Below are 17425 nucleotides of genomic sequence, written 5' to 3' on the forward strand. Positions count from 1 at the left end.
GGTTATTTTATCACCCGATGGGAGAAGAACTAGTCGATCGGTTAAACTTTCTAAATGGAGCCTACTGAGAGAGCTGAAATCCTGAAACCTTGAGGAACCCAAGAGGAACCTTTTGGACAGGTTGCATGTTCTAACTGCACCTTTTTAAGGAGAAACAACTTAAAGCTGGGACTCTGAAGGTTTCTCTGGTTTGTCTGTTTGGTGGAACCCTTAAAGACAACGTAGAACACGTTCATCATCTTAGGAACCTTGTGATAGTCGTTACTGAGTAATTGCAACACGTTCTTTGTAGAATTTGTTTATAAATGCAAAGTAGTTTTAATTATCCAGTTATTTTCTTCTCGCTAGAAGATTTCTCTCCAGATATTTTATGTTGTGGTTCGAGCTTTAAAGGTTCTTGATCGGCTCTTTCTCCTGTCATACGCAGTAATTTAGTAGAATCACATCTTGGAATTGAAGAACCCTTGACTATCTGAAGAACCTTTTTTTTTTTTTTTTACCTTAAAATATGTGGGAAAGGCTTCCACCATTTCCAGATTAGTCCAGATTTTTGTCTTTTTTTTCTTATATGAATATCTAGAATGTAGCAGGAGTTTCATTACACTAAAGGGTTCTTTCAGGGTTCTATTTACACACTTTCCTAAGAAGGAATGCCTTGTTGTAGGGTTCTTCAAGGAACCCTTTATTTCTGATGAGTAAATAAATACATATTCTTTGCATCTGCATGTAAAACAAGGTATAAACTTGAAGTATTTAGTTATTTCTGTTTGTGTAGAATCTTAATGTTTCAGTTCCATGAACTTCAAATCATTACTCATTAATTTACTAAATATCCACAACTGCTTTAGGCATCGGTGGATCAAAGGTTCTTCATCTGGTGTGAGGTCCTACAGAGAACCCTAGCTGAATGACTGACCATGGTTTTTCGCTTTACTGTAAAGTGACAGGTTCTAGATATTAAGGAGAGGTTAATGAGTATGGGGGATGTTAACCACTGAGCTACCACATCCCCCATACTCATTAACCTCACTTTAATATCTAGAACCTGTCAGGTGACGGTAAAGCAAAAAAACCATGGTCAGTTATTCAGCTAGGGTTCTCTGTAGGACCTCACACCAGATGAAGAACCTTAATGATCCACCAATGCCTAAAGTGGTTGTGGAATGTCGTTGGTTCGAATCCCTGGTCCACCAAGTTGCCACTACAAGGCCCCTGAGCAAGGCCCTTAACCCTGAATTGCTGAGGTGTATAAACTGAAATAAAAATGTAAGTCATTCTGGATAAGAGTGTCTGCTAATGATGTAATGAGTAATGATGTGGACATTTTGTACACACAAAGGCTCAAGTTCTACGTAGTTCTACGTTCCCTTTAGTTTCTTATCCTGAAATAATCCGACAAGAACCATTTCAGAAACCCAAGAACTATCTAATATCCAACAAATGCTTCAAAGCCCCTTCAGGGACAGCAAGCAGCTGATCTTTTCACTCCAGACAGGTTGTAGATATTAGAGAAGTTTCCAACACACACAAATGTGTTTAAAGTCAAATTGATTTCCTTTAAATAAATATATTATAGTAAAGATCAAGTCTGGCACTTAACTATAATATTTTAGTCACTTGCCTTTAATGCCAGTGGAAGTGTTTAATCCAGAACAAACGCTTACATGACAATTGATATGAATTTATTTATTTATTCCTGTGTTTGGGGGGGGGTGAGAAGCGACGCGCATGCGCAGTAGAGCTCTCCCGCAGCAGCACGGAGCGCTGGTAAGAATAAACGGATTTGTTTTATATCGTTTTTAGCGAATTAATTGTCGATTTGTTCGATTTCTAGAAAAGGGAAAGAGACCAAACTGTCCATCGTGTTTAATTTGTTTGCTATGAGGGTAAAAAACCGACTGTCCTCATTTTTATTCCTTTATTTGATTTATTTCTTTATTTGATTTCTTGATTTCGCTGCTGATGAATAAATGATTAATAATGATCTAATAATGAGCCATGAAGCTGAACTGAGAACAGAAGCCGGTGGAAGAGGTTTAATCAGCAGTGTATAGAGATATTTGACCCTTTATATGATGCTGTAATGATGCGTTTACACTCCACACTGTGGGTCTATATCAATAACACATTATATACATCTACACATATATACACACAAATATACACACAAATATACACACATATATACACACATATATACACACATATATACACACGTCTGTCCGCCATTTTGCTTATAGAATTTAACAATGATGATAAAAGCCAAGAAACGGGATTTCTGTCCAATTTATACAGAGCTGTAATGGCTCCTTATAGACTGCAGGGGAAATGGACTTGTATTCTTCTGTATATGTAACATACTGATTCTGTACTCTGAACACATACAGCACTGTGTGTGTGTTTGTGTGTGTTTGTGTGTGTGTGTTTGTGTGCGTGTTTGTGTGTGTGTGTGTCTGTGTGTGTTTGTGTGCGTTAGTGTATTTGTGTTTCTGTGTGTTTGTGTGTGTTTGTGTGCGTGTTTGTGTGTGTGTGTCTGTGTGTGTGTCTGTGTGTGTGTTTTTGTGTGTGTGTTAGTGTATTTGTGTGGTTGTGTGTGTGTGTTTGTGTGTGTATTCGTGTGTGTGTGTGTTTGGTGTGTGTTTGTGTGTCTGTGTGTGTTTGTGTGTGTCTGTGTGTGTGTCTGTGTGAGTGTGTGTTTTTGTGTTTCTGTGTGTTTGTGTGTGTGTTTGTGTGTGTGTGCCTGTGTGTTTGTGTGTGCGTGTTTGTGTGTGTGTGTTTGTGTGTGTGCGTGTTTTTGTTTGTGCGTGTTTTTGTTTGTGCGTGTTTGTGTGTGTGTGCCTGTGTGTTTGTGTGTGAGTGTTTGTGTGTGCGTGTTTGTGTGTGTGTGTGTATGTGTGTGTGTGTATATGTGTGTGTTTGTGTGTGTGTGCGTGTTTTTGTGTGTGCGTGTGCGTTTTTGTGTGTGTTTGTTTGTGTGTGTACGTGTGTGTGTTTGTGTGTGTTTGAATTTTTATTTATTTATTTATTTACCTATTTGCGAAAAATGCTTTTATGAGATGTGACACAGATCGTAGTTTACTTACTACATGTTTTGGTGAATAATGGACAGAAAATTGTTAAATGACAAAATGTTCTGCTTCCTGATGTTCGTTTGCTAAAATGTTATAAAATCGACCGAACTGTCTGCTGCAAATAGATCACTGAAAAATTATCAGAATAAAATATCTCTCTCTCTCTCTCTCTCTCTCTCTCTCTCTCTCTCTCTCTCTCTCTCTCTCTCTCTCTCTCTCTCTCTCTCTCTCTCTCTCTCTCTCTCTCCCCCCTCTCTCTCTCTCTCTCTGTCCCTCTCTCTCTCTCTCTCTCTCTCGCTCTCTCTCTCTCTCTCTCTGTCCCTCTCTCTCTTTTGTTTTCTTTCCTTCTTTCCTACCCCCTCTCTTTTACACAAATGTCTCTTTGAGCTTCTTGTCATGACCTCCAAAGCGGATGTGGAAATCCTGCCAAAAGATGCAGATGCTCCTCAGCGGCCGAGACACCAAAACACCACTGCCATCCTCTTACCAGGTGAAATTCAACAAAATGGCTTTGTGTTCATTTTCAGAAACAGGGAATAAATGCTGGCTTTTCTTCCTTTAAAGGTGAACGAAGCATCTCGTTAAAACTCTCACTAAACACTGAGTAAAGCTGCACCTCTGGTCCTTACGGTCTAGTTATGTAGTTTACATCATTCATAAGCGTACAGTAGGATCACAGCTCATGTAGAAGACGTGCTGCAGAACCTACTCAGCCAGTGACATTACACGTTCTCCACTGGTGTCCCACAAGGCTCAGTACTGGGACCACTTCAGTTTTTCTTTGACTTCCCTCACACAAAAAGATTGACGTTCTCAAGTGAAGACTAACACAGTGTACTTAGTTTCGTCCTATCACACTCTACAGTGGAGACTTGAGACTCTCATATCCAGAATGTCACACTAAATAACATATCACTGTATAATGTAAATGCCGCTATCATCTAATGTAAGCATGGGATGGGAATAAAACTTTACTGCAGAAAAATTCAACATTATAAAGGTAAAGACTAGCACAGGGGTGCACTTAGTTTTGCCCTATTACGCTCCTCGGCTGAGGTCTAAGCCTCTAATTTTCAGCAAATAAAAATATATGATTTAAAGAAATAAGTTTGTAAAAGTCATTTTATGAAGTTGTATTTTTAAAGCTTCTGCTCATCCACTGCCAAAAGTGGATGTGTCCCAAACCACGGCAAAGGAAGTGACCCAGGTGGGCGGGACGTGCAGCATCGTCCACGTTCTGGAGTGGAAGGAAGGAATGGCGATTCTGCCAGGCAGCAACCTGAAGGTTAGAGAGATTTCTCCTGAACTTATGTCAAAGAGGTGAGCACTTAGGTCTGGATTGGAATACCTGATGTTCTAACAGACCCTGTGTGTGTGTGTGTGTAGCTGTGTGTGAGTGACAGCGGCACTCTGGAGGTGATCAGTCAGGGGAAAATGAGCTCAGCAAACCCTCTCACTGATGGAGCTGCCACCAAAGTCATAGATGGAGAACCCAAACAGGGGGTGAAACCCAGCTTAGATCCTTCAGCAGGTCAGATAGTTTTAAAATAGTCCTTCTGTATGTCATCATTGTGCATTAATGGGAGCCTTCCACAGATGTCCTGATACATGTCAGTCTGAAGAACAAAAAAATCTGATTACATGTAAATACAGGTGTTTGCTGTCGCTGTCAAGGATGGTTTCATTTGGCTGAATTTTGGTGATCCAGAATTAAGACTTAAAGTTAAAAGCAGCCAATCATCAGTTAGTCATTTCATTTATTCATGATGACACGTTGGTGTTTGTGTTGGTGTCATGTCCTGGCTCCATACTGACCAGGAGTGTGTGTTGTGTCTGTAGATGTGCAGGCCATGTGTGTCGATGGCGCTCGGCTCATTAAGGCTAACCCAGAGGTCCAGGAGAACTCGGTTCTGCACAAGAACAACGATCAGATGATGAAACGTTCCTACAACGAGGAGCTCCGGAGAGATCCAGCACCTGACAAGTAACTAAACTCTAAACACACTGATCTGATGATGACCTTCTCAAATGCTGGATGTTGAACAGAATTTACACCTTAATCCACTGATATGCAGAACAAAGTTTGTCAAACACAAAACACAATTTTTGTCCATTTAACCCTCCTGTTTTCTTTACCTGAATTCCTATACAAATTAGGAGCGGCGAGTCAACTTGACCTTGTCTGTTTTGACTGCTTATAAAAAATAAAGTATATACGATAGCCATTTTTTTTCCCCTTTTTAGTCTAACTTGTTTCCAACATATTAACATATATTTTGCAAAAATAAATGTAATATTTGGTATAATAAACCTTATTTAATACAAAAATGCCTCATTTTTTAGTAAAAAAAAAAACAGAAATTTTGAATTATTTTCACTATAGAGGCACAAAAGTTGATGCACAATTACAGGCTGGTATATTTCAAAGCCAGGAGATTGTTTTGAAACCATTTTGACCATTTTTAATGTCAGTAAATAATAAAACCTGATTTTTTTCCAGGTCAAATTGACTTGAATGCTTATAAATCAAAAATTATACAATTATCACCATTCTGTGTGATCAGCCTTACATTTGGTACATTTGTGTATGTAATGTGAAATGTGTTGAAATGTGTTGGTACATTTGTGTGTGTATGTGTGTGTAGCATCATTTCGGTAGATCATATTTTGCCCTCTGCTAGGCAAAGGCATATCAAAAGTGTGAAATATTTACAAATGTGTAGCTTTTTTTTCTGGAGGCCTAATGAAATGCAATGACCTATTTGTGTGTGTGTGCGTGTGTGTGTGTGTGTTTTGGGTGCGTGTGTTAGTGGACATTTTATATGTGCATTTTTGTGTCTGTATGTATGTTCATTGCGCTGACCTATTGCCCCACTAAATGTGGCCGGGTCCAACTGACCCTGGAGGATCCAAAATGCAAAGTATATAGTGGTCTGAACACATAGTTCAACGAAAATAGACAAAATTAATTTTACTTGCAAAGTTCAAACTTTGGAACAATCCTGGTAAATTTCAGGCAAATATGTGGAAGGAAACCCAAGTTATGACACATTAAACTTTCATTAAACCTTCCAGCCGGGTCAGATAGACCCGAGGAAAATAGGAGGGTTAAATGTGACAACCTGCATAAATTAATTTACTTCATATAATCTAATGAAAGTGTTTAATCCTGAACATCAGCACATGTTCTGTAACTCCTACATGCAATCAGTTCCCATTTACTACTGCAATAAACAGAGGAAAAGATGAAACCAAGCTTATTCTGCTACACAGGGACACATTAGGCTGTAGGTAAACAGTCAGTTAAAGACTTTGACCTTGATTGTGATGTCTAGACGACATGTTCAGAGCTTCACCAAAACAGCAGGTCTTGTGAGGTGTTTCCTTAATGCAGTGGTTAGTGCAAAAAGTGCTTGAAGGAAGGACAACCAGTGATCCTGGACGTTCCTGGACACCCGAGGCTCACTGACACGTTGAATGCTGACTCGGATCACACAGAACAGCTTCATCTTGATCTCAGCTTGTTGCGTAATGAGCTGCGTAGCTGCAGAGCTTCAGACTAGCTGACTCTTGATCACCGCCCAAAGCTCCTACACTGGACACATAAGGATCAGATCAGGACCATGGAGCAGTCTGAGACCTAGTCTAATGAATCATGTTTTATTTTATATCACACGAACAGCTGGGTGCACCTGAGCCACTCACCTGGGGCAGAGATGGCACAAGGATGCACTGTGGGAAGATGGCAAGCTGGTGGAGGCAGTTTGATGGACTGAGAACCTTTGGGTCCTGCATTCACGTAGAACCTAGCTAAACATTGGTACAGACCAAGTTCTCCAAGTTCTTCATGATTACAGTGATCTATAGCGGCTTTCAGCAGGATAATGTTCCCTGACACAGAAGACACCTGAGTTCAAGGTGTTCACTTGGCCATCAGGTTCTCCACATGTCAATCTTCTCAAATTGAGCAAATGTGGGATATGACGGATAAATAAGTCTGATCCACCTCAGAAGACCTCACCTAACAACATACAGGATTCCTAAGGAAAAAAAAACAAGGAGAGTTCTTTTAAATGATTTGTGTTTGGAAGTCGCACATGTCAGACAGCGGATGTAATTTAGACGCTTTAACTGGAAACGTTCTGTTTTTCTTGAGGTCGTGTTCAGGTTCGGTGGCGTTGTGCAGCGAGCTGGTGAATATTTCATGTCACACCCACACCATGAGAAGTTGTATAATAAAGAGCTCTAAAGGCTGCTGAACTCCAGCTTGTTAAAACAGATTCGCTTCACAATCAGCTGCTGTACTTTCAGCTTTTTATAACTCTGACTCACCCACACGCTGGAACGATGGCTCACGGCCTCCGGAAACACAAATCACTCCACATTGGTCCAGTTTATTACTGAGGCTTTAGGGGTTCGACACTGTTATTAACCAGTTTAACACTTAATCCATCTCTCATAGGATGATATGTTTGTGCCTCAGAGATTTTTGTTAAATTTAGATTAGTTTGGAAAATGTACAAGAAATAACACATTTCTACATTTATTACTTATATAATTATATAGAATTATAATTAGACAGAAATTTGCTGATAATTATAATGAATTAATTATTCATTATTGACATGTCACACATTTTAACTGGATAATAACGGGCAAAAAATAGTTTCTTATTGATGTCTTTCCCTCAGCACCACTTTCCCTCTCTCTCTCTCTCTCTCTCTCTCTGTGTGTGTCTCTGTCTCTCTCTCTCTCTCTCTCTCTCTCTCTCTCTCTCTCTCTCTCTCTCTCTCTCTCTCTCTGTCTGTCTCTCTGTCTCTCTCTGTCTGTCTCTGTCTCTCTCTCTCTCTCTCTCTCTCTCTCTCTCTCTCTGTGTGTGTCTCTGTCTCTCTCTCTCTCTCTCTCTCTGTCTGTCTCTCTGTCTCTCTCTGTCTGTCTCTGTGTCTCTCTCTGTTTCTCTCTCTCTCTCTCTCTCTCTCTCTCTCTCTCTCTCTCTCTCTCTCTCTCTCTCTCTCTCTCTTTAAAATCTTGGAGAATCTTTTTGAACTGATTGATTTGATTAGATTTTTTGTGCTTGTTAACTTTGTAAAATTTGCTGATACTGGAGACTCCTTTAATAAATCTTAAATACATATCTAAAAAAAAATCAGTGTTTTTAATCCAGATCCATTTATTATTATTATTATTGTTGTTGTTGTTGTTGTTGTTGTTGTTGTTGTTGTTGTAGGTTTATCCGAAGCAAGCTTTGTACACGTCCCTGTGTCTGAGCTGTTACTATAGAAACAATAATGTATTAGAACGAATGCATTAATACAAACCAGAACTAATGCCTATTCGTACTGTTATACAAAAATAATGCACACTTTCTGACCAATCAGATTCGAGCGTTAAGCCGTGCTGTAAAACAAGTTTAAAGATGAATAAAAATGACCAGAATTTCACCTGCAAAGTAGCATTTAAAACTGAATTAAACTTTTTTACATTTGATTTTAATTTGTCATCAGTTTACTTTACTATTTTACTGCATCTGAGAGCAAATCAGTGATTATTTCAGCCAATTATCTGTCAGTTAATAATGTAATAGTGATTTATTTCATCTTGTTACACAGTTCCAGTCTGAGACATGATGCAGAATGGTTTATAATCATCCTCAGACGTTCTTCCCTATTTCCAGTCTGACAGGAAGTGAGAGGTGTTTGGAAGCAGGAGTGATGTCTTACGACCCAGAACTCCTGAAGCCGATGAAGAAGAGGAGGAGGAGGGATTATTTAAGTCCCTCTGAGGAAGACTCTGAGCCTGAGCCCATGGTACGATCTAAACAACCGCATCGTGTTAGCAACAGAGTTAACTAAAACTGACGTACTGAATAAAATGAATATTCAAATCATCTATTTAAATAAGCTGATTAAGCAACTGCTGCTAGCTCCGCCTCCATGTACCATTAGTCCCTGTTGGTTTATGATGGACTCTGTAGAACTTAGGAAAAGACACTTGTCACTTTTTTTATTTAAGGAACGCAAAGCTGAGGATCTAAAAACAGAAGGGCATGAAAAGACAGGTGAGTGCGATTTACAGGTGAGTCTGTTTTTTAATGTTGTGTATTAACACAAGGACACACGTGCTGAAGGATGCGTTATCTGCTCAGATACTGTTATCAGGATTGTGTTTATCTGCTCAGGGACGGACGCTAAAGCCGAGTCATGGTCATGGGCTCAGTATCTGGACGAGCAGAAGGCCACTGCAGCTCCAGCCAAACTCTTCCAGGAGGTACAGACTGTTTCATTAGAAGTGTCATTGAAATCATCTTAAATAATCATCTGATTTTCTGCCTTTAATTTGTGAACATTGGTCAGATGTTTTATTATATATTATTATATATTATTATATATATACTGTGAAAGTGTAGATTTTTAACTCTGTTGTTTTTTCTGTTTAAGTCACAGCGAGTTCCTGAAAGTCCCAACAACTTTAGTCAAGGCATGAAGTTGGAAGGTATCGACCCCCAGCATCCCTCCATGTACTTCGTCCTGACTGTGGCTGAGGTACAGTGTGTTACAGACGTGTATGTGTGTGTGTGTGTGTGTGTGTGTGTATGTATATGTGTATGTATGTGTATATGTGTGTGTGTTTGTGTGTGTGTGTGTGTGCGTATATGTGTATGTGGGTGTACTGTATGTGTATATGTGTGTGTGTGTGTTTGTGTGTATATATGTATATGTGGGTGTATGTGTATGTGTGTGTGTGTGTTTATGTGTTTGTGTGTGGGTGTGCGTGTGTATATGCGTGTGTATATGTGTATGTGTGTGTATATGTATATGTGGGTGTGTGTTTATGTGTGTGTATGTGTGTGTTTGTTTGTGTGTGTATGCGTGTGTGAATATGTGTATTTTTGTGTGTGTGTGTGTGTATGGGCGTGTGTGTGTGTATGGGCATGTGTGTGTGTGTGTGTGTGTGTGTGTATGGGCATGTGTGTGCGTGTGTGTGTCAGATTGACACATTTTAGCACTGCATGTTTTTTGAAGTGTTGTTCAGACCCTTTTGTATTTAAAGACATTTATCATTAACAAGAATCTAAATTAAAGACAGCAGATCAGTTTATTTATTAAATTATTTCACCTGTACTTTTAGTAAAAAGTGAAGTTGAATCAAAGTAGTTTTAATCAGCAGTACAGATGAAAGTAATGTGTAGTTTTTAGAGTGTGTGTGTGTGTGTGTGTGTGTGCGTGATTCCTCAGCATCGTCCTCGACACGTGTTGCCATGGAGACCGTACTGTTATTTCTAATAACACTCCAAGCTGCACATGAATAAACAGGGTGATTAATTTGGTGTCCTTGAGTAAAAGCATTGGTGAGAAACACCATCACGTCCACTGGTGACTTTATAGATGAAGAATGTGCTGGTCACAGAATGACACTTTTGCCCTGTTGGAGTCACTGATGTGGTTTTGTGTTGATGTTTTAAAAGCTACACCTTCGTTACCTTTTTCAGCCATAATTCCGCTCTGCAGGTCTGTGGTTACAGATTACGTCTCCATTTTGACGGTTACTCGGACCGCCATGACTTCTGGGTCAATGGTAACTCCCCTGATATTCACTCTCCAGGCTGGTGTGAAAGCACCGGACACAAACTACACACTCCTAAAGGTACACAACTTTCTCATTACATCATCACTGTGGAATGTGAGGCGTTTCTATCTAGGTATGGTGTAAAAATAGTGGGCGGAGTCAATGCTGATGCATCATTATATAACCTGCTGTGTGATTTCCTGAACAGAGATGTGTGTGTGTGTGTGTGTGTGTGTGTGTGTGTGTGATGTGATGTGATGAAGAGAGAGAGAGAGAGAAAAAAGAGAGAGAATAAAGAGAGAGAAAAAAGTGAGAGAGAATAAAGAGAGAGAATAAAGAGAGAGAATAAAGAGAGAGAATAAAGAAAGAGAATAAAGAGAGAATAAAGAGAGCGAGATTAAAGAGAGAGAATAAAGAGAGAGAATAAAGAGAGAGAAAAAAGTGAGAGAGAATAAGGATGCTGTGATGAACATGATGCTGTGATGAACGTGATGCTGTGATGAACGTGATGCTGTGATGAACGTGATGCTGTGATGAACCTCACTGTATAAATTTGGCTGAAACTAATGAACCTGGAGCTCCAACAGCAAGGTGTGGATCTGTAACAACATCTCTGTTCTACAGGGTGTAAAGAGGAAGAGTTTTCCTGGTCCAGCTATTTAAAGCTCACCAAAGCACAAGCTGCCCCAAAGGAACTGTTCAGCAACCTGGACAACGTAAGTGTTTGACTCTGAGGCATCAAAATAAAATAAAACATCAGTTCTCTTGTAGAAGAAACGCTGTCTCTGTCCCACAGGCCGAGACGGCCGAGGAAGACGGGTTCAAAGTCGGCTTGAAGCTGGAAGCCGTGGACCGCATGAACCCGTCTCTCATCTGTGTTGCCACGGTGACAGACATCGTAGGCAAACGATTTCTAGTGCATTTCGACAACTGGGACGATACGTATGATTACTGGTGTGTTTGTCTCGGTGTTCTACACACTTACTCGTGTCATTATTATTACATGATTTACTCCAACACACTTCTGCTCTTTCTGTTTAAAGGTGCGACGCTCGAAGTCCGTACATTCACCCTGTGGGCTGGTGTAAAGAGAGAGGCCTCCCCCTCACACCTCCACAAGGTGAGTGACACCTCCAGGTTCTGCAGGCGACGTCTCGTCTGATGTGTGTCTATAAGGACGAGGACGTCAGTCTGTTGAAGTTTAATGAGATGTTAGATTTTACTCGTGATTTGTTTTTCAAAGCTAACGCTAGCACACAACTGCCGAGTGAACACGACTAGCGTATAACATGCTAATTAATGTGCATTGCAATTAGGTTAAAGCAAAAAAGTACAAAACACAAAGAAATCTGCAGCAACAAGGACAAGTGACAGGTTGAAAATAGAAAATATGAACTTAAAGTGAGATTTAAACACAAAAATAAATGTGACTTGCAGACTATCCCGAGCCGGGTCGCTTCTCCTGGGAGCGCTACCTGGATGAGACCGGATCCACAGCGGTGCCTGCTGAAGCTTTTAAAGTGGTGCGTATACAAAAAACATCCCATAATACAAATATGATTAGAGTGACACTCTGAAAAAAAGAGGATTTATACTCGTGTCATTTCCTCATTCCTGTAGCTGAAGTGATGCTGATTAGACACCAAACATGTAGCTATGAAGCTAATGCAGCTAATAATAACACTCACTCATTTTCTACCGCTTATCCGAACTACCTTGGGTCACGGGGAGCCTGTGTCTATCTCAGGCGTCATCGGGCATCAAGGCAGGATACACCCTGGACGGAGTGCCCCGGAGGAAACCCCCGAGGCACGGGGAGAACATGCAAACTCCACACACACAAGGTGGAGGCGGGAATCGAACCCCGACCCTGGAGGTGTGAGGCGAACGTGTTAACCACTAAGCCACCGTGACCCCCTAATAATTACAACTACATATAAATAATTACAGCTTGTGCTTTAGTGTTTGTCCTCCGTCAGCTTGGTGGAGGTGTTGATGTCGTTCACACTGTTCTCTAGAAACATGGAAATAATTACATTAAAACATTTAGGTGTGTGTGTGTGTGTCGGTGTGTGTGTGTGTGTGAGAGTGTGTGAATATTTAAGATGAACAGTAATAAACTGGTGGCCATACACACATTAATCATTAGCTACATAGCTTTGTAGCTTGAGAAGTGGAGCTAAGAGTGATTTTATCCTTTTAAGAGTAGTGTGTAAGTAAGGTAAAGTGTCTCTCTCTCTCTCTCTCTCTCTCTCTCTCTCTCTCTGTCTCTGTCTTTCTCTCTCTCTCTCTCTCTCTCTCTCTCTCTCTCTCTCTCTCTCTCTCTCTCTCTCTCTCTCTCTCCCTCTGTCTCTGTCTCTCCCTCTCTCTCTCTCCCTCTCTCTCTGTCTCTCTCTCCCTCTCTCTCCCTCTCTCCCGCTCTCTCTCTCTGACCCCCACCCCCCACCCACCCCCCTCTGTATGTAGCGTCCACCTCATGGCTTCCAGGTGAACATGAAGCTGGAGGTGGTGGACAGGAGGAGTCCGGCGCTGATCCGTGTGGCCAGCGTACAGGAAATGGACACACACAGGATTAAAGTGAGGACTCTGAGTTACACAGTAAACTGGTAGATGTTCAGGATGGAGAAATGTCCACGTGTCATGTTGTAATATTCCAGCGGTGTCTTGTGTACTGCACTGATTGGGTCTTTATGGGTCCAGATGAATGGGTGCTTTGGTTTTCTGACACATTTCCCTATTATCTTATTATTTATGACAACATGTTGTTGTTAAACTGTGTGTTTACATTCAGATCCATTTTGACGGTTGGAGTCACGTCTATGACGAGTGGATGGACTCGGATCATCCTGACATTCACCCTGTTGCATGGTGTGAGAGCACGGGGCATCCTCTAAAACCTCCTCCATCCACATCACCCAGTGTCCCACAGCCTGGTGAGGGACAAACACACACAAACACACACATACACACACATACACACACACACACACAAACACATACACACGCACACACATACACACGCACATACACACAAACACACACATACACACGCACACACATAGACACATACACACGCACACACATACACACGCACATACACACAAACACACACGCACACACATACACACGCACACACACAAACACACACATACACACGCACACACATACACACACACGCACACATACACACGCATACATACACACACACACACACAAACACACATACACACGCACACACACATACACAAACACACACATACACACGCATGCACACATACACACGCACACACACCCATACACACACACACACAAACACACACACACACGCACACACACACACGCACACACATACACACGCACACACACACAAACACACACATACACATGTACACACACACAAACACACACATACACATGCACACACACACAAACACACACATACACATGCACACAAACACGCACACACACATACACACGCACACACACAAACACACACACATACACAAACACACACATACACACGCATGCACACAAACACACACACACAAAGACACACACGCACACACAAAGACACATACGCACACACAAACACAAAGACACACACAAAGACACACACACAAACACATGTACTCACACACATACAAACACACGCACACACATACACACACACACACACATACACACGCACATACACACAAAAACACACATACACACACACGCACACACACGCGCACACCCACGCACACACAAACACATACAAACACATACACACACAAACGCACACGCATGCACACACACAAACACACACATGCACACACACACACGCACACACATACACACATGCACACACATACACACACAAACACACACGCACGCACACACACACTCAAACACACACATGCATACACAGAAAAACACACACACAAACACTCACACACTCATACGCACAAACACACACGCACATACACACACACAAACACACACACTCAGTGCTATTTAGTTGTCGTACAGTTTTGTACACTCACGCTGAATGTGCAGTTTAACTTCAGGTGTCTTCTTCAGGTCCGAGGGAACCCACAGCTGCAGCTCCACCTAGTTTCACTTCAACGCCGTGCAAAACCGGCACAAATTCCCGCAGCACCTCTAAATACAGCTTCCACAACAGGTCAGTCCTCTGAACTCATCTCTGTGTAGGAACTGAACTAAATGAGTAAGGAAAATAAACTCAGCTTCTCACAAGTCCTGACTGCTGAATCTTTAACAGGACAGACAAGTAAAACTCAGGACTGTTTCAGGATCAGCAAAAGTCTGCCATGTTTGGAGAGTTTTTATTTATTTGTATTAAAAGTTAGTCACAGCTTTAAAAAGCACTTATGTTTTAAAGGCAAATATGAGTGAAAGTGAGAAAGGTGTCACTGCAGCAGATCATTTCAGAATGTGCGTTAGTGAACGTTTTGACCGGAGACTGTTACTGCATCATAACATACAACAGCCAATCATGTTTCAGTATGCAAATACAGCAACACCAGTTTAGCAGCGGATGAAATTTGCATATTCGTAGATTATGAATTTTTTATTGCCACAGCAGTTTATTTGTAGGTTTTGTATATAAAATTGCTGTAATTTATTATAACTTATGTACAGGAAGTGCCCGACTCCTGGGTGTGACGGATCAGGTCACGTGACCGGACGTTTTACGGCGCATCACTGTATATCCGGCTGCCCGTTGGCCGAGAGGAATCAGGGCCGGGTCAAAATGGACCTCTCTGATACGGAGGGATCCAAACGCAACCTCCTCGTCTTTGGACAGAGGGCTAAAAAGTCTCGCTACCACGGCAGGTGATTAATTAATCGACCCGAACCACCTTCACCAGGCTGCATGCACGTATACGTCATGAGGAGCTACAAAGTGTTTTCTCAGTCATTAAAAACACTCATGTGACGTCGACTGGCGTAATTAACACAACGTGCTTTAATGGTTTCTGTTTTTTATCAGGATCGGCCGTCCTCCGAAATATCGGAAGAATCAACAACGAGCCTATCAAAGTGAGTTTCTTATTTTATAAGCAGAGACACGCTGCTGAACATAACGATGAACAACGAGAGATATTTACATGGAGAATAACGTGTCAAAAAATATACTAAACATGTTAAACTGTGTCTGCAACACCAAGAGATACCATTCATTCATTTTGATGTGTGTGTGTGTGTGTGTGTGTGTGTGTGTGTGTGTGTGTGTGTGTCAGACATGACTTCAGAGAGCATGTATCCCTCCCTGTTCATGTCAGCACTGACTGCCAGTTCAGATCGGACTCTCTCGCTCTGCTGGGAGCAACACTGCAAGCTCCTGCCTGGTGTTGCAGGAATTCATGCCAGTCAGGTGGCTACATGGAGCGTAGAGGAGGTGAGTGTGTGTTACACAGTTATAAATTATTTTAGAGTCCATAAGAACTTAAATGGCAGGAGTTTGACTCAGTTTACTTTGCTGCTCCTCTTCTTTATGCAGGTATTCGGCTTTGTGCAGAATCTTATCGGTTGTGAGGAGCAGGCACGGCTTTTCAAGGACGAAGTGAGTTCCGTCGTCTTCTTTATCGAGCGTTAACTAAAAATAAAAAACACAAATAAAAGAAAATGACTTCTTCCGCAGATGATCGACGGTGAGGCCTTCCTCCTGCTGACTCAGACGGATATAGTGAAGATCATGAGCATCAAGTTGGGACCAGCACTGAAGATCTACAACGCCATTCTGATGTTCAAGAGCACTGATGAAGTACTGTAGTCAACTCTGACTCTTCAGTTCTGTGCCATGTTTTCATCCATCTACAATCCACCACCCATCACGTGTTTGGTGTTTACTGATGTCCCCACTGAGAGAGAGAGAGAGAGAGAGAGAGAGAGAGAGAGAGAGAGGAAAAAAAACACAGCTATTAAAAAAGAGGTGATAAAGTGTAACTGAGCCCAGTCAGAAGTGCTGAATGTTACGGAGTGTTAATGTGAACCATCACGGTTCCTCGTTCTTCTGTCTGCTGCAGTAACTCGCTAACGTCACATTAGATGATCACAAATGACTTGAGTAATGATTCCACTGTCCAGGAGAAAAACAGTGACTCGGCAGCAGCACTTGATGGTGTTTAGAGAAAAAAACACTTTTTAGTCCCATACAGTTTTTATTAGAAAATCAATTAAGCTAAAAAACTAAAAATGCACCATTTTAAACATTCGATATCGAAATGGAGTCGAATCCTGAATCTGTTTTAAATGGATTAATAGCAGAATTCTTTACTAACTGGCCAAAAGTTTTTATTTTTAACCAACTGCTGTTTCCTGTCATATTCAGCACTGTTTATTATAGTGACTTATCTTCACTAGACTTGCCCAGAGATTTAAAGTACAAGGTCTGCACCTTAGATTTGGGCGTGGCCAGAGCGACATGGGCGTGGCCAGTGTGATATGGGCGTGGTCACGGCACAGATGTGACTGTATGACGGTATGAACACAGGACTAAAGGAGCAGGAGAGAACGAGGAGCGTCCACAATGGTCCATAAGGAAATGTTTTAAAGCCAGTATTGTGAACGAATTGGTGCTACACGATAATAACGATGCACTTTATATGATTGGCCACTAGGTGGAGTAAAATGCACATTCTGAGCCATCAGCCCAATTCTGGAGCTGTTTTATTATCATGATGATGATTAAATGATATGTGACTCACTGGTGTTTGTAATAATTCATAAAGGTAACAGGGATTGGTACTGTTTACATCTAAAGCAATGATAATGTCTGTCTT

General features: G+C 41.3%; 1 protein-coding gene across 3 annotated transcripts; it reads left to right on the forward strand.

Annotated features, from left to right (window-relative positions):
* The first annotated feature begins 1716 nt into the window (after positions 1-1716).
* On the forward strand, positions 1717-16541 carry l3mbtl1 (L3MBTL histone methyl-lysine binding protein 1). Of its 3 annotated transcripts, none has more exons than XM_060893830.1 (22): positions 1717-1767; positions 3459-3561; positions 4217-4356; positions 4458-4602; positions 4911-5055; positions 8746-8878; positions 9084-9129; positions 9250-9338; positions 9509-9613; positions 10580-10715; positions 11262-11353; positions 11434-11591; positions 11681-11757; positions 12075-12160; positions 13104-13214; positions 13429-13570; positions 14700-14802; positions 15282-15476; positions 15634-15683; positions 15884-16041; positions 16144-16206; positions 16285-16541. In XM_060893830.1, the coding sequence occupies exons 1-22, from the start codon at positions 1729-1731 to the stop codon at positions 16414-16416; spliced, it is 2448 nt and encodes an 815-aa protein (XP_060749813.1). In that variant the 5' UTR covers positions 1717-1728; the 3' UTR covers positions 16417-16541. The 3 variants fall into 3 exon arrangements, with proteins under 3 accessions (XP_060749813.1, XP_060749814.1, XP_060749815.1); XM_060893831.1 differs by having other exon boundaries at positions 9515-9613; XM_060893832.1 differs by having other exon boundaries at positions 4241-4356.
* The last annotated feature ends 884 nt before the right edge of the window (positions 16542-17425 follow it).

This window comes from Tachysurus vachellii, chromosome 19, assembly GCF_030014155.1.
Source record: "Tachysurus vachellii isolate PV-2020 chromosome 19, HZAU_Pvac_v1, whole genome shotgun sequence".
Taxonomy (NCBI): domain Eukaryota; kingdom Metazoa; phylum Chordata; class Actinopteri; order Siluriformes; family Bagridae; genus Tachysurus; species Tachysurus vachellii.